The sequence below is a fragment of the Stenella coeruleoalba genome (genome assembly GCF_951394435.1).
Source record: "Stenella coeruleoalba genome assembly, chromosome: 2".
Classification (NCBI taxonomy): domain Eukaryota; kingdom Metazoa; phylum Chordata; class Mammalia; order Artiodactyla; family Delphinidae; genus Stenella; species Stenella coeruleoalba.
This window is the reverse complement of record NC_137147.1, coordinates 47,587,943-47,611,363: the sequence shown is the minus strand read 5'-3', so window position 1 is coordinate 47,611,363 and position 23,421 is coordinate 47,587,943. Positions and strand designations below refer to the sequence as shown.

General features: G+C 42.6%; 1 protein-coding gene across 1 annotated transcript; it reads left to right on the top strand.

Annotated features, from left to right (window-relative positions):
• The first annotated feature begins 1,495 nt into the window (after positions 1-1,495).
• PTGER2 (prostaglandin E receptor 2) lies at positions 1,496-13,864 on the top strand. The gene is made up of 2 exons (XM_079912762.1): positions 1,496-2,353; positions 11,549-13,864. Exons 1-2 carry the CDS (start codon positions 1,511-1,513, stop codon positions 11,768-11,770), a joined length of 1,065 nt encoding a protein of 354 aa, XP_079768888.1. The 5' UTR covers positions 1,496-1,510; the 3' UTR covers positions 11,771-13,864.
• The last annotated feature ends 9,557 nt before the right edge of the window (positions 13,865-23,421 follow it).

The window sequence follows — 23,421 nt, the reverse complement described above, 5'->3', positions numbered from 1 at the left end:
GAACGAGTCCTGGAGGTACACCAGCCTGCCACCACTGACATTCTTACATGAGGAAAATAAACCCCCTGTGAGCTTGCGCTGTTGGGAATCCCATCCCCAACCTAATTCCCAAGCCAGAATCATCAAAGTGAGCTAAAATAGTCGTAGACTGCAAGCAGGCTGCAGGAAGGGGTGCTCTTCAGCAGGCAATCCCTTCTGAAGGCAATCCTCTCAGAGGATGACTTCCCACACCCCCTTTCCAGTTCCCTTTGCAGATCCTTCCCCAAGTGAGTATGACCTTCCTTACAAAATATAAGTACCCATGTTGTCTGTCAAACTGGGTTTTTTGTTTTAAACATCAGCCCATTTTCATGACTCTGCATATGTGACAATGGGTAGTAAGAAACCATTTTTGTCAGCTCCAGTCTCTGAAACTGGCCACTTACCAATTCAACTTTACCAGGAACGGTTCTTTCCAGATGGGTCCTGAACGGTTAACTGAACATGAAAAACATGTATGGCTGAACATTTTCTTTGGCGGCTGAGCTAGAGTAGAGAACAATGTGCAGTGGTTTCAAGCTGTGCCCACAAACACAATTCTACACAATCACAAGGAACATTTCTTTTTTTTTTAATGGTTTTTTAAACAAGTGGTTATCTGTTATGGTGTTGACATAAGAAAAGGCGAAATGCTGGGAACCGAATCAAAACGACAGTGCAACAGGCAGCTTGGTGTGAGCGTGTTTTGGTTCCTTGAATGCACAGGCTTGCTTTTCACTTCCTCCTAACTCTGGACCCGCCTTCTTGGTGTGTTTTCCTGAAAATGCTTTTAAAAAGAAAAGAAAAAGAACATATCGGTCTTACTGCAAGCCGTCTTTGGTGTCTGTTGTTCCCTTCTTTTTCACGTCTCACGGAACTGGGTCCTCCTAACTTCTCTACTGTTTAGTGAGTCGCTTAGCTCTCCCCGGCGTTGCCCGCCTTCTGTAAATCCTGCGCAGACCCCGCCAGTGCCCCGCACTCCCTCCCAGCCCTCTACCAGGGCTAAACTCTTCCCAGCGGTGGTCAGGCAGCCTGCGGACATCCAGCAAGCCGAGCAGCGGAGAACGAGGACCGCTGCTCCCACCGTCCACCCTCTCGCCTCGCCCAGCGCGCACTCCGCCCCCGCGCTCCGGAGAGACTTGCAGTGTGACGCGCCCACCTCCCGGCGGCTCGCGGGCTCTCGCTCTGGGACAGCCGCCACCCCCGGGAGACGTGGAAGCGGCGGCGGCGGCGGCGGCGGCTCCCTGGGCGCGAGCCGGCCCAGGAGAGTTGAGCGCCGCATGGATGCGGCAGCAGAGCGGCTTCTCCGCGAGCCTTGGGAGACCCGGGCAGAGCCCGCCCTCTATGCGCACTGGGGGCCGGCAGGGGGCTCTGGATTTCGGTCCCTCCCCTTTCCCTGGGTGTCTCGGAGCACTCCGGCTCTCAGACCCTCCTCCAGCCAGGTGCAGGCCGGCGGGAGAGGAGGACGCATCTCTTCTTCCGGCGCCCCACCATGGGCAATACCTCCAATGACTCCTGGCCAGAGAACTGCGATACTCGACAGTGGCTCCCCTCCGGCGAAAGCCCAGCCATCAGCTCCGTGATGTTCTCGGCCGGGGTGCTGGGGAACCTCATCGCGCTGGCGCTGCTGGTGCGCCGCTGGCTGGGGGACTCGGGGCGCAGCGCCGGCCGCGGGAACTCCATCTCGCTGTTCCACGTGCTGGTGACAGAGTTGGTGTTCACCGATCTGCTCGGGACCTGCCTCATCAGCCCTGTGGTGCTGGCTTCGTATGCGCGGAACCAGACCCTGGTGGCCCTGGAGCCCCAGAGGCGCGTGTGCACCTACTTTGCCTTCTCCATGACCTTCTTCAGCCTGGCCACCATGCTCATGCTCTTCGCCATGGCCCTGGAGCGCTACCTAGCCATCGGACACCCCTACTTCTACCAGCGCTGGGTCACGTGCCGTGGTGGCCTGGCTGTGCTGCCCGCCATCTACACAGTCTCCCTGCTCTTTTGCTCCCTGCCGCTGCTGGACCACCGGCAGTACGCCCAGTACTGCCCTGGGACGTGGTGCTTCATCGGGCATGAGCAGACCACGTACCTGCGGCTTTACGCCACCTTGCTGCTACTGCTCATCATCGCAGTGCTCGCCTGCAACTTCAGTGTCATCCTCAACCTCATCCACATGCATCGCCGGGGCAGGAGAAGCCGCTCCGGACCCTCCTTGGGCAGCAGCCGGGGCGGCCCTGGCAGCCACAGGAAAGGGGAAAGGGTATCCATGGCGGAGGAGACGGACCATCTCATTCTCCTGGCTATCATGACCATCACCTTCGCCGTCTGCTCCTTGCCTTTCACGGTGAGTCGCTCCCTTCATTTCCACAGAGGAACCGGGCAGCCTTCTCACACTCTCCCCTCTTACTCCCACCCTTTCCACCACCACACACATTTTCAACTTGTAAAATTATGGCCTCATTTGTAAAGGGTCTATAGCCTTCCCCTCTCACTTCTCACCTTTGCCCCACTTCCTACTTCCCTAACCCCAGCAAACGGGCATCTCTATGCTACTGCTTCTCATTTACCAACACAGTCCCCCTGAAAGGGAGTCCTGGCTCTCCACTAAGCCAGCGCAGACTGACACCCTAGAGCCCGAAGCCACTGTACAAGGCCAGTCTGGCTTAGTTCCTGACGAAGAAGCAGCCACTTCCACCTTTGGGTAGTTGTCAGTTACAACCTGACTTGCCTGAGCTGTAGTTCGCCTCCCAGTGCCCCTCATCCACTGGTGCTAGTCCTCCAGGCTCTGCCTTCTGTTTCTCCCAGAGCAAAATGTAATACTCAACCCATAGCCTTCCATTGAGAATGGTCCCAGGTGAGAAGGGTCCATGTTGCCAGAAGTCCAGAGCATTCATTGTCTTAAAAGTTCAACAAAACCTAGCTTACAGATTTCCCAAACTACATATTGGGAGTATAACTCTTTGTTGCCATGAAAATTCATATGTTCATAATGATAATTAGAGGAAAGGCTGCTTGCTTGGAGGAACCCCTTGCCTAGGTTCTGGGCTGGGTGCTGCCCTGGTTGGGGGCAACATCAGTGGTTAGTTCCATGATGCTGTGAGTTTGAGCCTCCTAAGGTGTAATGTGGGTAGCAGAGCCTGGGATGTATCCGAGCATGTGCTGGCCTCTTACAGAGAAATGAGAGCTCAGTTTTAGCAGCTCCGCTTCCTAATCTTCAGAAGCACAAGACTGACCCTACGGGGAATAAACAGTTGGCAGTGACTCTCACCGGACACAGTCTTGGAGAAAAGAAAAAGATAAATGATGCTGCCATTGGTCAGTGTGACCTGTAGAAGTCACTTTATCCTACTTCCCGCCTCCCTCACTGCTTTAGATTATCTTCATAAACTCATCCATAGGGGTGGGAGAGGACACAGGATCCTAAAAGCCTAGATATGACCCTCCCACATACACAAATTAACTCCCTTTCTTACCTATGTTCTCTCCTGCCTGGTCCCCACTGTCTTCACACTTCTGCCCCATCTTCTGTCAGGGTAGAAGCTGCTCTGAATCAATAAGTTACACTTTGAGAGGAATGAGATGGAGTACGTAAAAGATGCCCTTTTATAAAATGAAGTAGGATGTGGGAGGCTGCATCTCCCATTCACCCTGAGCTGGGGAGTTTGCAACAGAAATGCTGTGAGGTAGAAACCAACATGGCTTCCACAAGTTTGTTTTGTTTTACTGGTAGAACTGGTAGAACTACATTAGGAGCTAAATTAACTTTTTGGCGTTGGGACTAGGATGCAGAACATACATGTATCTGTGAGAGAAAGCATTTCAAGTTCCACTAAACAACTTAGAATTTAACATGAGAGACATAAACCATTTCTGAATTGGGGGGGTACCTGTTTTGGACTGGTGGGAATCAGGATGTCAGTCCTTAGAGTTTTATCTATCATTTGTGAGTGTGTACGTATAAAAATACCTTCCACTCTCAGCTACTTAAAATAGCTTGGGAACAGGCTCAGAGGTGACCACACACTTGTGAAAAGGATTGTTATTCCCTTTGAGGAGGAGAGCAGGAGGAAAAGGTCTCCCCCTTGATCATGACTGACCCGCAGCATAAACTGTATTTTTTTAAATAAAGGCAGTTGATTTTCGATAGATTCCCCAGTTTTCAAGTAAATTTGCCTTTTGCCATGAGAATTCCATCATTGCCATATGTTGATTTTCAGATACACACACGCAAACACACACACTCGTTTCCTTTACTATTAAGCCAGGGGCAACTCCGGAGTTGCCAAATGGAAGAACTAGAAGTCTGGTTAGAAAGGGTGGGGACGTAGGAAGTTTGCTTTGAAGCTGAGTTTTTATCTGAGTGCCTGTTTATGGCTTTGGGGGGCCAGATGTAGATTATGAGGAGGCTTAGCTCCTTCAAGCCACTTCTTGGCATTGACAGTATCAGCAAATATTATCTAGGGTCTCTTCTGCGTGTATGCATGGCAAAGAGTCCCAGACAAAGAGTGGGAAAAATGCCTAGTGTTAATGTAATCTAGAAAGTGGGCTACGCTGACTTCTTGCCTTGGGGCTAACATGACACATTTTCCAGATGAACTACAGATAACCCAGTAGGTGCAAAACAGATATTTGAACTGTACCCTAAATGGGAAGTACCAAGTCATCTCTCAATAGGGAAATTTACTTTGACCATTGACTAATTTTATTTTATCACTAGATTATTGATACTTGTCAGTATCTTTCATTTACACGGCACTTTAAGCATTATGAAATGCTACACTATCCAGAATTTAGTTACTTCTTGGAAGGCTTATCTGACAATTCAAATCTCAAAGCTACTGAATGGTGCATTACATTCTGCTATTTCAGAATGCTTGGCATGTGTCCCTGGGGGGTGCTTTTCCCCCATGTCCTTTTATTCTACTTGGCCCACACTAAAATTGTGGTCAGAAATGGCCTACACCAATCTCCCGCCCAAGGCAGGAATCATTTCCACATATCCTAACCCGGGCTCTGATAGAAAAGGCAAGAGCTTCTGGTTGCCTTCAGAAATTCTCCTGTTCTTCTATAATAGCACACGCAGCCCAATAGAAATACAGCATGAACCACAAATGCAAGCCACATAAAGAATTTCAAATTTTCTTGTAGCCACATACAAAAAGTAAAAAGAAACAATTGAAATTAATTATTAGTAGATTTTATTTAACCCAGTATATCTAAAATATTATCGAGGCAAAATGTATCAATGTAAAATAATGAACTATTCCAACTAATTTTCTTCCTGTGTCCCAGAAAATACTAGTAATCTACCCTGTCTCTGCCTCCTTCTAACTCGGGATAACAGAACTGCTTTCTGTGGCCCTCAAAGTGGGCCATGCCACCGGCCCAGCAAGGAGAGCTCACAGCTGTGTACCCAGTGGGACAACAGCCTAATCACTCCAGGAATGAGAAGAGGGGAGTGGGGAATTGAGGAAACCTGCTAAGGAATGTCAGCCATTGTCCCAAGGTGTGGGCAGGTTACAATTACTGCTTCCTCCAAGAATGCCAGCATAGGACTTTCAAAGTTTGGGAATTGAAACTCAAAATATTAAATGCCCAGCACGCTGTAATGAAGTCAAGTTCAACTTCAAATGTCATTATTATCAACATCAAAATGGCTAACATTTTTTTTTAAACATCTTTATTGGAGTATAATTGCTTTACAATGGTGTGTTAGTTTCTGCTTTATAACAAAATGAATCAGCTATACATATACATATATCCCCATATCTCCTCCCTCTTGCGTCTCCCTCCCACTCTCACTATCCCACCCCTCTAGGTGGTCACAAAGCACCGAGCTGATCTCCCTGTGCTATGCGGCTGCTTCCCACTAGCTATCTATTTTACATTTGGTAGTGTATATATATGTCCATGCCACTGTCTCACTTTGTCCCAGCTTACCCTTCCCCCTCCCCGTGTCCTGAAGTCCGTTCTCCATGTTTGCGTCTTTATTCCTGTCCTGAATGGCTAACATTTTTGAGTGCTAATTTTTTACATACTTCAATCCATTATCTTCACAACAATCTGTCAAATAGGTAGCATTTTTACTCCCATTTTAGAAATGAGGCAAATAACTTACCCTGGGTCCCGCAGCTAGTGAGTGAGTGCTGGAGCCAGGATTCAAAGCCAGGCAGCTTAAGCGCAGAGCCTGTGCTTTTAATCACAATACTGTCGGAAAGTACTCATTTCAGGGGTAACATATGAGAAGATTAATCCAAGATTTATAAGAGAATTGTGAAGATGTTATAAATATCTTGCCCACTTTGTCTCTTAATTTCAACTTTTAGCTTTAAAAATACAATGGCAAAGACCTTTTTCTCCTTATCAGATCGAGGAGCCTGAGCTGGGGCCAAGGGTACAGTTTCTTTTTTCTTCTGCACTGACCTATGCATTAAAAGGCTGAGTCTGAGATTTTAGGAGATCGGCTAGTGTAAATGCGGGTCTAAATTAAGAAATAATCAGATTACCCCTCACATAAAATTTTCTGTTGGTACACATAAGATATAACTGATTTTTTTAAAAAAGCATTATTTTGGCGATCCAATATAAAGTCATGCGTAGGACCAACAACATATTCCAAACTGTTTATGCACTAAAGGAATATTGCGTAAATTAATACATTCCTCATGTTAATCAGATATTGTCATCATTTCACAGTGATAAATAGAAACTTTCTTCCTGAAATGAAACAGGACACAGGAAATATATCAGACCTCCATTCTCGACTCAGATACTGTTTGTCTTTTAATTTCCAACCCATATCTAGCCATTTTCTCACTACTTTACTAATAATTGTGAATAACTTCTGGTCATTTTAAACTGTTTTCCCCATGTCATTAGGATAAAGTGCTTATGCATTTTATTCAGTTCTAAAATTTCAAGAGTGAACCATTGACTCATTCTAAAATGTCTTCATCTTTAGAAATTCTTTAGGGCTATAATTTCTAGGTTACTCTGATTAGTGGAAATCTGATCTTTGAAATACAGAGCAAACTCAAGTAAAGAGTACTGGAGTTTCCCATTCATTCCTGGTACTCTTTATGTAAAATGTAACATGAATGGGGGTTGTAAAACTGATTTGAGATTTGTCAATTACATACATACACAGTATCACAATTCTAGTAGGGATGAAAGAGAAATTCAGAAATCTCTATGCATAACCAAAACAAACTTTGTCTGGTGATATTTTGAGTTAATATCCATGTACTACTGGAAGGCCCTTTATTATTCATACATCATCAATGATGTGTTTGGGGATTGTTGAAAGAGTTTTAACACACCTTACCTTTTAAGAGAAAGTTCTTCCATATGAGTGTCTTCACTTGACACCTTTTCCTTTGCCATTTGATATTATGAAATTGTGGTTGTAAATAATGACATAATTACACTGATTTTTAAAAATTTAGACAGCAAGAACTATGGTCCTTTTCCCTAAAGAGAAGTGGTGCGTTATGTCTACACCCTTGGTCAAGGTGAACATCTCTGCCTGCCATCTAGCTGTGGAAAGCGTGGAAGAAAGAAAAGACCCAAAGAAAACCAAGTAGCTACTTAGATATAGCCATGGTTTTAAAATCTATAAACAGGAGAAATAATACCCATAAATCTTTGTGACACATTTGGAAAAAAGTCTCCTACAAACCCATAATCAGTCAGTGGTGAATTTCATGTGAGACTTTACGTCAGAGGCTTTTTATATAGATGGTGGCAGAGTGTGTAGTGGCTAAGAGGCAAGTCTGGGTCCTGCTACTATAATTGCATGGCTCCCCTACTTACCTGCGGTGTGATTTGGGACAGGACAACTAATTGTCTGAGCCTTGATCTCCTCCTTACTAAAATGGGAGTAATAACACTTTACAGATTTGTATAAAGATTAAACACAACAAGACACAAATTGCTTAGCACCATGCCTGGCATACAGGTGTTCAGTAAATATTAGCTACTCTTTCCATAGGATTCCGTTTCCAAAGGAAAATCATTTGATATTAATGACCAGGAACTGAATTCTGGAAGCTCCGTGTCATTTGTTTGATTGGCCAGGCCTAAGTGGGTCTTTTGTTTTTAAGTGTGATAAATGAATCATTTTAAACTATTTCAATTTTGGGGTAAGGGTCTAAAGCAGTGGGTCTCAACTTTGCCTGCATATTAGGATCACCTGGGGGGCTTTAAAAGCCCTGACACCTGGGTTACAGCCCAGGCTAATTAAATCAGAGTCTCTGAGAGAGGGAGCAAGCTATCAGAGTAGTTTTCTTTCTTTCTTTAAAATTTTTTTTCCATCAGAATATTTTTAATTATCCACAGGGGATTTCAGTGCACAGCCAAATACATTTCTCATTTACTCTAAAATTCTGAACCCACTATGTAGTCACATTAAAGGTAGGAAAGTAGCTGAAAGAAACGGTGCCAGGTCAGTGCCAAGATAAAGTTTTCCATGGAGGTGGCAAGGATTCTATGGAAGACAACAGAATACTAATTTTCCTCTGTGCCGCTTTCCAGGTATCACAACAAGCTTGTATTCTTAGCAAAGCCCTATAGAGAGAGTCTGTCCTAAGGAATTAAAACTCACTAGGCTGGTTTACATTAGTCCTTGGTATTTTTCTCATAGCAGATTTACTTGTAGTATGTGCAAAAGCATGTATAAATTCTACCAGCCTCTGAAGCTGAAGTCCAGAATATCACCGAAACATTATTAATTAATTGACTTCTATCCATTGTGTCAGCCTTTAATTAAAATCCAGGATCAGCTGGAGGGAGAGGGAATGAGGAGTTAGTGTTTAATGGGTACAGAGTTTCAGTTTAGAAAGTTGTAAAACGTTCTGGAGATGGATGGTGGTGATGGTTGCTGTTCCCCGTTCTTTTTATATGATGGTCAGTCAAGTGCAGCCACAAGAGGAGACAGGAGATGCTCCAGGAAACAGTTTATCAAACTCACAGGTCAAAAACAGGAAGCACTGCGTAACGTGCAGGGCCACATGAGGAAGTACCAGTGCAGGTCAGGAGGAAAAAGAAGCAGGAGCTGGGGAGAGCCTGTGCCACGGACTTTACTGGAGTTTCTGAGGGAAGGACAAGGCAGAGTAGGGGAAACAGTTTGGGACTGGCTATTTTGAAGCATTTCGACAGGCTCTAAGCTATACGAGTAGCCCCTAGTCGCCCCGTACCAGGCCTTGGAATGATGAAAGCTGCCTCCATGGGGTAAAGGGCCACACAGCGGAGCTCTGCATTGGTTAGTTTGCATATCAAGCGATTGCTTCTGGGTAAGCCCTTGGCTATCTCTAAGCATTGGCTAGCCCTGGAAGGGGCAGTCTCTCCCCAGCCAGAAAGTTTTTATGATGTCAAAACATCACAATATACAGAAAATAAAAATACAAACAGTACAGTTGCACAACAATGTGAATGTACTTAATGATACTTGAAAATGGTTAAAATGGTAAATTCTATTCTATGTATAATTTAAATTAAAAAGAAAAAACCCAGGGTCCACAAGATTGAAAATGGTGAACTCTAGGCAAAAGCCAAGAACGGAAGGAAAAAAAATGGAGAGGTAGGAGAAGACAAAACTTACATCAAGAACTTCAAGGTTCTCTGAAGTATGTCTCTTTTCCAAGCATAAAAGAGGAAATTATCTTCTACAACATATTGGCCAGCTCCTAAAATGCAAATTGTAAGCATTTCTAAAAATTACTCAGCATAGTGGATGAAAAGGAAAGGAAACAAATAGTACAGAATTGCTTCATCCTCTAAAACCATTTTTCACTTCTCATTGGTCTGTCACACTCTAAAGAGATCAGGAACTATGGTTTGGGTTACTTGCCACAGAAAACCTGACTCATCTTCATGTGTGACCCATGACACTAGAGGCTGAGCCCTCTCTACATGGCCCACTAGACAATCCAGTATTATATTCTTTGGCAAAATTAGATCTAAACTCAGCTACAGACTTTTTCTACAACAGAATGCTCAGTTTGTGTGTGTGTGTGTGTGTGTGTGTGTGTGTGGTGACTAATATATTTTAATCTATCGGGTTTATGTACACTGTTATCCTGAATTCCTAAACTTCAAAATCGCTCCTTAAATACACCATATAAGTACTATCAATTTCTCATTCAAAATAGTTTAGCTGACAAGAAAAGTATTGCTCCCTTGCATATCCCCACCTAACTTTCCTCTTCTCTGTATACTCAGGGACATCCACCATCAGTTCTTTCTTTCTTTTTTTTCTTTACTCATCTGCCAAGTCTTTTCTCCATTCCCTTAAGCCAAGATTCTCTGGCATAAACACCTATGGCTGCCAAACCTTCCTGATACTGTCCTAACATAAGCAACCCGAAGATGACTACTCTTCTCCCTCCCTGCAATTTGCTTTGTATATCCAGTTGCCAGATGCCTGCAGAGTAAGTAGTGGGGGGAAAAGGAAACAAACCATTCCTTCTTCTGGCAAGGGAGAGTGGAGGAAAGAAGGAATAGCTCTCTAACTCACCAGCTGCCTTTGGTAAGAAAGTCCCAGGAGCTCTATAAACAACTGGTTTCAAACGACTAGGTGTGATTTACATGTTTCTCTCTTTTCTGTAAGCCATGTGGAAATGTTTGATCTTTATCAAGCATGTACTGGTCCATTCTCTGCAATCTGACCAAAAAGTTGTGTTGTTCCCTAAATATCTAAGAAATCGGATGAGAGCTGGTATACTGCTTTGAGGACATTGGCCAATGCGTAAAGATGTGTCAGTGACCAATGCGTAAAGATGTGTCAGTGGCCAATGCATAAAGACGTGTCAGCTTTCCGGTGTTTAGGACTTTGTTCTGAAGACCTTTGGTCTAACATAGGCAACCTGGATGTAGCACACAGTGAGCACTGCTCTGGTGTCAAGGGACTTGGAATTTGTGTCCTGAGTCGGCCACTAACCAGCCCTGGGAACTTGGGCAAGACCCTCACCTTCTCTGCACCGTGGTGTCCTCACTGGTAAAATGGAGGTGATAAAGACTAACGTTGGGGGGACACTTATTAAGTGAGCAGTTTTCAGTAGCTGACCCGGATGATTTCCTCTCATCCTGCCAACAACCCCAAGAATAGGTATTGTTATCGTTATCACCCATTTTAAAGATGCAGAAATGAAGGCACAAAGAGGTTAGTTTTCTTACTTATGGTCCCAAAGCTATCTGTGGAGCCAGGATTCAAACCCAGGCAGCCCAACGGCCAGAACACAGGCTCTGTTGTGTGCCCTCTCACTGAATTGTCGTAATGAAGCCAGATTCAGTTTTTGGAAGTAAATGCAACATGTTGTTATTAACTCACTTCCTCATCTGTCAGAGATAATACTTATGTTTCAGAGTGTCTGTAAGGCATAAACATGTGCGAGAGGAGTGAGATTTTGCTACCTCTCTCTCACCACTACGACCACACACAAAACACGTTTTGCTTTTCAGTCTTAAGAAATTGCATATGGTCTAAGCCTGTCCACTGCTACAATGTAAAACTAACATTCTTTTCCCCTTTTGCTTCTTACAGATTTTTGCATATATGAATGAAACCTCTTCCCGGAAAGAAAAGTGGGACCTCCAAGCTCTTAGATTTTTATCAATTAATTCAATAATTGACCCTTGGGTCTTTGCCATCCTGAGGCCTCCTGTTCTGAGACTAATGCGTTCAGTCCTCTGTTGTCGGGTTTCATTAAGAACACAAGATGCAACACAAACTTCCTGTTCTGCACAGTCAAATGCCCATAAATAGGTTGACCTTTGAGGATGGTAGTTAAGAAGTGCTTAGTGAGCCAGCATCTGGAAGATCATTTTGAAATGGTTCTTTGGAGAAATGGAGAAAAGTTAGTTTATAAATACAATGAAGCTACCCTAATAAAACAGAGCAAACAAACATTTCAACAGTGGTTTGGGCTACAGACGTGCTGATAAGGCACTTCGTGGAAGGTATCAGAAGGCTCTATAAAACCTACCGTCAAAGAGCACGTTCCATGGCCTTTAGAGGAACAACCAATTGCACTTAAGATCCAGTGCCTTTCGATTTAAGCTTTCCTGTTGAATGAGAAACCATGTAGTTTTGTAATTTGTTTAAAACCCTAAATAGTTACTGTGTTTTCTATTTTAATCTTCTAGGCTAGTACCATTGTAAACATAAAGTGTACAGTCAGACCAGATAAAACTTCTCACGTATTCTCTAGGGAGTGGATATGTGCAAGCAACCAAGCCCGGTGTCTTGTGATCGTCCTTTCTTTGGACAATGAATCTGAAAACCATAGGTACTTTGTACTGTATGTTTGTGTATGTGGGAGTGCTCTCTTTTTACAACAGTATAACTCAGTATTACTGAGTAGGCTCTGCTCGTTAATGTCAGCTTTTTCACCATCCACAAGAAGCTGTGTGTCAGTGTCAGGTTATTTATTTTATAACGTCTGCCGTGCTAATAGTGACCAAAAAGGCTGGGAATTTTCTTCTCAACAATAAATAGTAGACTATTAAGAGAGGTAATTCTGATTAATACTCTTCATTCTATTTCCAGGGAATCGTATACGTGGCTATGTCTGAAGCCAAATATTAGGATCAAAAACGGAAAAATCTGGTCAGTTCTTCAGAAACACTGGAACTCTTTTAATGCTGATGTTGAGGACATAACTAACATCTACTTTATAGGATGGTTGTATTGTAGCAAAATTCATCTGGGAAATATGGCTTGACTCATACTTAATAGGAAATCATGTAACAGTGAGTCATATCTTAATATATTTCTAAATCTAAACGTTTGGCATTATGTAAACTCGGCATAAGATATTTCAGTGAATTTGCACTGTTTAATCATATCTTATTTACAGTGTAAACTCATCTGAAATGTTACAAAAATAAACTATAAAACAAAAAATTGAAAATGGGATAGTATGTGATGAATTCCCCCCAAACAACAATTTATAATTAGTGTAGATATAATAATTTTTAAAATGAGATAAAAGTGGAAAATTTTCATTTAATTTGGCAGGTTTTTAAAGTGTGGTTGTATTACAGATTAGAGTTTGAAATATTCAAACAGTACTTGGTATTAGAGGATTTTTTTTCCCTTATAGCATGATCTTTGAAATAGTGGACACCTTATTTTTTTGCAGTGAGTGTTATTACAAAATAGTTGTAATAAAAAACCAAAAAAGAATGTTAGTCTCATTGAGTTGCTTACGCAAAACTATTTCCTATAAGTAGTTATCAGACTAGATGATCACTTAGGAGTGATTCCAGACCTATCTAGAAATCAGTGTATTTTGACACAATCTATGTCAAATCATCCCTTATTTTAAAAAGAATAAATGAATGGTTTGCTTTCCTACTAATTTAAACAAACCAGGCAAAGTTTAACTTAGCTAAAATCTGGACATTTAAATAAATCTTCCCTGTCCACCAAGTATTCTAGAGTTAAGAAATTGTTCTAAATAGGATTAACTAGCCTCATGGGTAATTCCTAAACATAAAATTCTAAAGTTACTTTGAATCTGGAAGATTAATTTCCTTTATCAGATGACTTTTTTCCCCTCCAAATGAAAATGTTAAATACAATCATTCACCGTACCTCACCACCCCCCAAAATTCTCGAATAATGCCTGAGAACTTAAAAACACAAACTTGGACATAATATCACTACTGGGAACAAAATTTTCACTCTGTGAAAATGAGTTTAAGTCATTAAGAACTGATAGATTTCCAGCACTTTGATTCCTAGTATACTCCTGTTCCTTGCACTGTGTTAAATGACTAAATCCTGTTATTTCATCTGCACTGATATTTACATAGAAGGAATTGATAGTTAAAGTCCTATGTAATAGTAAACTGCTTACTATTAATGGAAATTTCAAGGTAATAGAAAAAATTACTGATATTGGATATGTAAATATTTTTTAAAATATTTTTAAAAATCACGTCACATCAGACGTACCTGTTTAAGTTTACTGACTCATTTTCAAGTAAAATAAAAAACACAGAATTTAGCCTGGTATATCAGAGAACTGAATTGTGATGAAAAAAGACCTAGATTTTATTCTTTGCCCCTAACAGTGAGTGGAATGAAAAGGGAGAAAGAAACTATAGTGGATGTTCAACTCAGAATGCCAGCCCTAACTTTAGGTGTCCAGAAATGGGATGGGCCAAAGCAGTCTATCCTAAGCCGAATTTCCTGGGTGGTTCACTGTGGCCCCAGGTCATCTTTCCCAAGAGAAAACTGGGAAACTCTGGTACTAAACTGTGGCCTTGAATCTCTAAAGATCCTGATAGGGCCTGAGTTTGCTTAGAAACTATAGAAAGCCTCCCAAAGACTTGAATCTCAAAGTGGTCTCGACCCATGACGACCCAGAGCCAGAGCAAGGCTCTAGAAACAGCACCAACCCAAAACTGCCATGCTGGCGGAGGCTGTGAGCCCTGGGCAGGTGGAGGGAGAATCCGATCCACAACACTATGTTCTCGGTGTAATTCAGTTCAACTGTTGGTGCCCCCGCTGCCGGCTCCCATCAGTGCACTTTGAAAGACAGACTGCCCTCTTGCTATCGTAATGTCAGCTCTGCTTTGAACCAAGAAGAAACCAACATGTTCAAGTCTAGAATTCGATGCCTTTGAAAGGCAGGGGAAGACAATTAGCTCACACTTAAGATGAGGGTTTTTTTTTTACTTCACTTAGCCAAATCTAGTGGTTTAAGCCAAAAGTAATGGTTTTCTGAATTTGGGGAAAGCCCCTGTTTGAGTCCTTCACAGAGAAACAGTCTTCCCTGCAAATTTACTGTGTGTGGACTTGGCAATACCTACTCATGATGACCATCTTCTGCCTTTATGAAACACAACTCCATTGGAATTTCTCTCTGATTGCACGTTTAAAACATACCTATAATCATTATACTAACAGCATTATCATTGATTTTTTTTTAATTTACAAAGCATTTGATCACCTGCAATACACACTATGGAAATAAATGTCATTTTAGCAATTCACAGAAGCTATAGTCTAATTTATACATGGGAACAAGGCCATGTATTGGGCATTAATTTTATTTCAGAAAGTTACTTTATTTTCTGGTAGGTTTTATGATTTTTATTGTAAGTAAATTTTCTTGAATTATATTTTTGTATTTCCTATAAAATGTATGTACAATTAAAGGTCAGTTTGGGTGGTTTAATTCTGTGATCTGTGTGTTTCATTTTTTAAAATATGCCAAGTCAAACAGATCAGTAATGATTCCAGCAGAAAGAGCTGGCACATTGAAAAGGGTAATTGAGGACTGTTGACTGAAAGGAATATTTACAGAGGGAAGAGCAGGGTTAAGGGAATCAACAAGGGATGGTGGAGGAGCCCTTGGAAGCTGCTGTCACTCCCAGGCCTGAAGGAACAAGGGAGGAGCCCTGAAAGCTGTGTCCCACCCAACAGAAGCTGTGGCCTTAAGTAGGGAAGCATAGCTGCTGCTGAACCACAGGAAGGGAGGGAAGGGACTACCTTCCTGGAAGATCTTCCTGCTCTTCTGCCTGTTCCTCCCATTGGCCAAACCCAACTATAATCCAGAGAGTAAGGGGAACCTGGGTAATGCAGTCCATGAAGACCACAGTACAGGTGGAGAGTAGACTTAGAGGAGCAGATGAGGGATATCCAGCATAAGGAGATTAAAAATATGTTCTCCTTTTTAAAATTACACCAACAGCTCTGTGGTGACCTAAATGGGAAGGAAATCCAAAAAAAAAAAAAAAAAGGGGATATATGTATAGCTGATTCACTTTGCTGTAGAGCAGAAACTAACACAACATTGTAAAGCAACTATACTCCAATAAAAATTTTTTAAAATAAAATAAAATTACACCAACACAAAAACTGAAAACACAGAATGGGCAGCCTTTCTTTCTGCCTTCTACTCCAAATAGATATCCTCTAGCAAGCTTGGGAAATAAGCATCAGCCCCACGTGTATGGAAAGGGGTAAAATACTGTAGATTCCCTTATCAAAATATTTATCCTAGACCCTGTTCCCTTGATGCTCAGTATTTACATTTATCCCACCCTGGAGGCAGTTTATATGATTGGAGGAGAGAAAGGAGATCGGACTGAAGCATCTTTCTGCTTTCCCTGCCCACAGCAGTACAGAGTAATAGCTCTTCCTAAGCAGAAGAAAGGGTGATAGTCACGTATACTGGTCTAGCAATCAACCGAAACTTACTTTTAAGAAGGACCACAGGAGTGAGAAAAATCTAGAAAAATATCCTTTAGTGCTGAGGGTAGGCCATATCCCCAAACTTAACATAAGCTGGGATGCATCTACACAGCTATTGTAGAGAAAGAGTATATATAGCAATTCAGCAATGCTGCATAGTTTAAAATGCTGGTAAAAATATCAAGAAAAAGCAGATTTTAACAAAATGGGAAAAGATTGGACAAAGCAAGTCTCCTAAGGCCATCTGTCCATGTTGCCCTTACTGCTACCACAGGATTTGTCTTTACTCCCTCTTTAGTCTCCTCCCTTTATCCCTTTCTGGAGCATACTTTTCCTTGCAGACTAACCCCTTTTCCCCTTCTACCAGGTCCTATCGTCTTTGATGCACACACTCAAACTTTCCCCTTTCAGCAAACTCTAGATTTATCCAGGGGACATTAAAGATGTGTGACACTGCCGGTTGTGTTCTCAGACAAGTTATTTAAACTCTCTGACTTTCAGTTTCCTCATCTATAAAGATAATAAAATTATCCACCCATGTAATTATTGTAATTATTTTGAGGATTAAATGAGTAAGTACATACAGGACATTCAGCACAGTGCCAGGACGCGGTAAATGCAAATAAGGTTAGGGATTAGTACTTTCTCAGATGCCTGGTTCAATGGCCCCTCTGACCTCTTCACACACGTCTGACTCAGATTGCTCATTCTTAGTGCCGCTCGTGGAGCTGGGGTCGTGGCATCTATTAACTCTGGGCAACTCTCAAGAATGAAGACAATAATAAGTATGCGGGATGAGTTCGTATTTCAGAGAATGCAATGAAAATTGGCACAATGGGACAATGTAGAGGACCCAGAGTCCTAGGTAGGATGTAGAGTTCTAGGTGTAGAGCACCCCAGACTTCTCTAGGCAAAACTTTCCTGCTTTCTTCAACTGTCCCTTATGTGACACCCTACCATTTTGGTGCCCTCTTCCAGATCTTATCCAAGTTACCAATGTCCGTCTTAATATGTTGGGCCAGAACTAAACATCAAGAAATAATTCTAAACCAGTCTTTCCAGGACTTAGTGTTGATGTGTCAGTTGCTGGCTTGATCTGGACATTATCTTTCCATTAATGTAACCTGAGATTACAAAGCTCTGTGAGCAACTGGGTTATACCTTTATATCGTTCAAAAAATGGAAGAAGCACCAGCTTTCTACTTTACAGAGAGGAAAAGTGGGCATGCAGAAGGGAAGTGAGTTGCTCACTAAGGACATCCTCATAAGATACCGTTATGATTATGGCTGTGGCGATGACCTAGCTGCCTGAGACCACACAGTCATTTGGTTTCTCATTAGTCATTAGCCTGTGAGTTCTTGGGTTGAATCTGTAGACTAGTGATGGGGAACTTCAAACTTACCAGTCAAGCCTGGTCTGTTGTGTTAACAACTTGGACCTTGAGATGATGTGGAACTAGGTGCCAGTGCTGGACCCCAAAGAATAATTTTTTCCTTGAAAACGGAACTCACTACTTTTAGTTATCAAATGATATTTTTGCTAGAATTAACGGACCAATGCCCACCTCAGCCCTAAGAGTGTGCCTGATCTGTCATGATAAATGAAACATTCAAACATTCAACAGCTGCACAATTAAACCTTTGAAGACATAGCTGAGATTATCTTTCAGCTCTTAAAAAACTCAACATGTACACATTGTTAAGAGCTCAGAGGAACAAGACAAAAGCCATACACCTTTAAAAACTCAACATTAACTTTTTATGCTTTTAAAAGTAAATGTCCTCAAGTTATTTGTAAAATGAAAGACACGATAACCAAAACACGCCAGGCTGAGTACTGTGGTGTACTACTCTTTGACCTGTAAAAATGAATCTTTCTGGTGTGAGTAGGTGTTCCGATAAAAGCAGAGCAAGCTTAACTATAAACTAGAGATCCTCATTCTCTTTACTACCTATTATGGTGACTAGCGAGTCAGACGCCCACTTCTGAGACGAAACACTAGCTCAGATGTTCACATTTTCTTGTGAAACGCCAGTTTGGAAAACTAAGGAAGGTGGGGAGAGTCAGATTCCTGTCTACCTTCTACGAATTTCTTCTGTGTTCTCAATTAAGTTATGGTGAACCACAGTGGCTGCAAAGAAATACTAAGCGAGGAAGCACAATTATCCTGTGTTATCAGTATTAAAACCTTTTAAAAATAATGTCTTGCCTTTAGTTTATCTTACTCGAGCATGTTAAAATGCTATTTAAATACTATTTAAAATGTTTCATAATAGGAATTTTGGATTAAGAGACAAAACACATGGGGAAAAGAACCCGATCACATTTTTTAAAATATAAATTTATTTATTTATTTATTTTTGCTTGCGTTGGGTCTTCGTTGCTGTGCGCGGGCTTTCTCTAGTTGCAGCAAGTGGGGGCTACTCTTCATTGCGGTGCACGGGCTTCTCATTGCGGTGGCTTCTCTTGTTGCAGAGCACGGGCTCTAGGCACGCGGGCTCAGTAGTTGTGGCTCGCGGGCTTAGTGGTTCTGCAGCATGTGGGATCTTCCCGGACCAGGGATCGAACCTGTGTGCCCTGCATTGGCAGGCGGATTCTTTTGTTGTTGTTGTTGATGTTGTTTGTTTGTTTGTTTTTTGCGGTACGCGGGCCTCTCACTGTTGTGGCGTCTCCCGTTGCGGAGCACAGGCTCTGGACGCGCAGGCTCGGCGGCCATGGCTCACGGGCCCAGCCACTCCGCGGCATGTGGGAATCTTCCCGGACCAGGGCACGAACCCGCGTCCCCTGCATCGGCAGGCGGACTCTCAACCACTGCGCCACCAGGGAAGCCTGGCAGGCGGATTCTTAACCACTGTGCCACCAGGGAAGTCCTTGATCACTGTTTTTTAAACCAACACCCCGAAAAGTTGATTAAGAATGGTGAAACTGGGATTGGAATACAGACATCTGATGGATGAGATCTTCCCTCTGCACGATGTGTCCCTACTCCTGAGGTCCCTCCCTCACCTCTCTGCCCTGCTCCTAACTCCAGCCACCCAGCCCACGTACTGTGCCTGGTGCACACCAGCAGGTTCCCGTTTCAGGATCATTGCCCTGGCTGTTGTCTCTGCCTGGAATAAATGCTCTTCCCCCAGTCAGCCACAGCCCACTTCACTTCCTCACCTCCCTCAAAATGTTACTCTAGTGACGCCTTCTCAGTGAGGCCTTCACTGACCCCCTTCCTAAAATTCCCCCCCCCACCTTACACACCCCCTCCCCTTTCCCACACTCTATCACGTTCCAACGTGAGTGACCTTAAACATACCTCAAAGTTGACATATTTATAACATTCATGGTCTGTGTCCTTGCACTAGAATCTGAGGTCCAGGAGGGAGAGATTGTTGTCTGTTTTGTTTTGACGTCTAATGTTATAGTATCTTACAGCGGCGGCCAGATGTCCCATACACTTGCAATTGTATCTTACAGATTCCAGGGTCTTCTTCTATTTTAAAAATTTACTCAGTATATTATTCTTCGGATATTTTGAAAATGATTCAATGCTATGTACTGAGTGTTTTATGTATATTCATTTAATCTTCAAAATGATGCAGTAAGGTAGATATTGTCCCCATTTTTTCAGATGACAAAACAGATGTCAAAGTTAAGCAACTAATTCAAAATCATACAGCTTTAAAAGGAAAGTAAAAAAAAAATATATTAAACCATTTTCTGATCTCAAGCCCAGGGATCATTCTACGGATCCCACAGAAATGGAGATCTGTAATGGACCTCTGTTTCTGACTATATTCCACTGGAATGAAAACTCCATGGGCCATGGACCTTGTCATTTTTATCACCACCATATTTGCAGTACCTAGGATACTGTCTGGTATGTTATAGGTATATATATATATATGTAAACATATATATACATGTAAACACACACATATTTGTTGAAAGAACTAAAGAGTGAATGAAAGGCTAATGTCGAGGACACAATCTCTATTCATCTCTGAAAGACTCAAAATAGTTCAACTTCCTTCTCCTCTTTTTCTTCCCCTCCTCTCTGAACAACTCAATCCCAAGCCCATTAGGTGGGGTAGAGGAAGGTTGGCTTCTGCAGCTGGGGGATGTGTGAGCCTAAGCAGGGTCGTGGAGCCCATGCACGGAGGCTGGTGTGGCGTGTCAGAGCCCAGGCAGGGGGAGGATGCATCCACAAGGGGGTGGGGCGGTGTGGGATGCGGAGCCCTAGTGGACTGGGGAGAGCGTCCCCACAGAAAGGCAGCCTGGCATGGGGTATCAGATCCCCAAGGGGGTGAGGAGATTATCCACACAGGGAGAGTGAGGCAGTGTGGGGTATCAGATCCCCAAGGGGGTGAGGAAGCTATCTGCTGATGCACAGGGGTGAACTGGTACAGGAGGACAGACCTGAGTGGGAGGCGAGGGCATCCTTGTAAAGGGATGGCCCCGGGACGGGCTTAGGAGCTGAGCAGAATGAGAAGGGCATGCACCTGTAGGGGCAGCCTGGTGTGAGCTGTCAGAGTCCAAGCAGAGTGAGGATGGTGTCCACATGGGGCAGCTGGGAGCTCAGATTGGGGAGTGAGAGCTTGAGCCCAAGATAGAGGTGTAGGGAGGGGTGATGGCAGGGATGAGAGACTGGCTACTAACAGAGGGATTTATCAAACAAGCAAATACATTAAGGATAATGGAAACCAGGCTTGTCACTGTTGGAGAAATATAAACAGAAAAGTTAGAATGAACTCTGTAGTGCTGGATTGGAATTGGGGGTATTGGTATTAACTCATATTTTTCAATCTATAAAGATAAATATAGAACTAAATACATATGTAAATGTGCTTGTGTTTTCTCTGTCTCGTCCACTGAGAGAAACTGGGATTCCTTGCGCTATAGCAATGAGCACACCTAGCACAAGGATCTTGATTTCTAAATGCCACTTTCCTCTAGAAGGAACCAGGGCTCCTTGGAGAAATGTCTGATTGCAGACCTGGGGCAGAGAAAGTGTGAGATGACCCAGGGACATCTTATTGTACGAGAAAAAAGGAAGCGCTCAAGGAGTGAGGGGCCATAAGAGGTTCCAAAGGAACCTGTGGTTCCAAAGGAAAGAGGTTCCAAAGGAACCTGTGGTTCCAAAGGAAAGAGAATGTCTTTGGAGACACACACCGAAGTATTCAGCAGGTGAAGATGCATCACCTCTGAAACCTAATCTCAAATAATTTAAGGGAAAAAAGTTATGTGTACTGTACTTCCAATGTTTCCGTGAGCTTATAATTGTTTCAACATTTAAAAAATTAAAAAATAAAACAGCAGGCACACTGTGCAAGAGGAAGAAAACAAAAAAATGTCATATTTGTTGTACATAGGGAGGCATTAACAAGGGTAAACTAAAATCAGAATTTAATTTCTATCACTCTGATTCATTTTTCCTCATAGATTCTGTTTTTCTGCTGTGAGTAATTATCAGTGAAATGAAAACAAGAACTAATACTAATGATACTGAATGTTAATGATAGCTGTCTTACTGGCTGGTGAACGCTGTGGTCCATAAAGCTGCTCTTTGTAAGAGTTTTTATCTTGACCTTTCCAACCTGTTCACCAGCAAGTCAGGCTAAGCACTATTATAATGCTAATGGTTTGGCTTAAAGTATTTATATACCTATCATCATGTTCCCATTAGAAAAAAAAGAAACTACACACATTTGCAGTTATGAACAGTTATTTAAATTTACATGAGTTATTTTGGAGGGAAATACGATTATTTCAGCATCGACTTAATGACAATTTTAGATATTTAAAAAAGTGATTAAAAGAAAACATGGTTTATCCACCAGAGGTCCAATCCCATATTGTGATTATTTGAACTGTGGGCTTTCCCAGCATCCTCAGAATCACTAGTTTATCCTTATCTATAGGGTAGCCCTCCTTCATCCTTCTTGTTTCTCGATTCAACCTGCACAAGTGCAACAAGGTTTGAAATCTCACAAATGGAGACTAATTATTCTTAAAGATGAATTTCCACAAGACCTTTTCCTCATGGGAAATCTGTCTTCTCACTTTTCCTGTCAATCATAAATCTCTGCTCAAAAGCATAAAAGGATTCTGTTTACTCTAGGGACTACGTCACAGGATACCCAGGTGAGGGAGGAGGTTGTCAGGAAATTAGTCAGAAGTGCTGCCTTGTTCTGTTTAGCACTCATATCCTTCCCTGCCCGCCCTCCACGCTGCCACCAGCGCATTGCCCTTGGAGACTGAATTGCATAATGGTTGGTATAAAGTTTGGACTTTGAAGTTAGACCACATTTCAAACCCTGCCTTTGCCCCTTACTGTGTAACCTTGACCAAGTTACTAAGAGACTTTCTAAGCCTCTTTTCTCACCTCTATCATGAGGTACTTGCCCATCTCACAGAATTTCTGAAAGAATCAAAGGATATGTCACATAAAATACTTAAAGCAATGGCTAACACATGGTACATGCTTTAAAAAATGCTGGTGGTTTTTATCATGAGTGATGTTTTAAATGATCATGTTATTAAGATCCCATATTTATCGTGTATTGAGTTCCAACCCCCTGCTGTTCAAAGATTTCTTATCATAAGAGGTGCACGCGCGCGCGCGCGCACACACACACACACACACACACACACACACACACACACATGCAGACCGCCAGCACCACCAACCCTACCACCAGTGCCAGCACACCAACTTCATCCTATCTGTGGCCACCTAATGACTTTGACAGATGTTACCAACAAGACTGAGGATGACTGGGGACCCTGACAGAGGTGATGTAGCTGGTTGGAACTACATCTGTGTTCACAGCAAAGAATCACCAAAGAAGTAGTGACTTGAGCACCTGTCCCACCCAGACATTTGGAGGCGTTCATGCACTTCTTTCCCCAGACTGTCTCATTTCATTCAAATGTCACGTCCACAGCCAAGTCTTTTTTGACTTATATAAAATAACCCTATAAAATATTCCCATCACTCTTTTCCCCCTCCCTGCAGTCTATTCGTTTTTCTTTACCACCCTTTTCACCCTTCTAGTACCTAGCATTAGTGTGTGTGTGTGTGCGCACTTATTGTCTTTCTCTCCAAGTAGAAAAAAATCTCCATGATGGCAGGATCTTCATCCTTTTTGTTTACCATTAAAACAATATCTCATGTAGCAGGGGGTTCAATAAATATTAAGTTAATGAATGAATCTAA

Excerpts from the sequence above, each read along its gene's own strand:
- PTGER2 (XM_079912762.1), top strand. The coding sequence starts at position 1,511 with ATGGGCAATACCTCCAATGACTCCTGGCCAGAGAACTGCGATACTCGA. Across the intron at positions 2,354-11,548 it reads TCTGCTCCTTGCCTTTCACG|ATTTTTGCATATATGAATGA; the intron begins GTGAGTCGCTCC and ends TGCTTCTTACAG.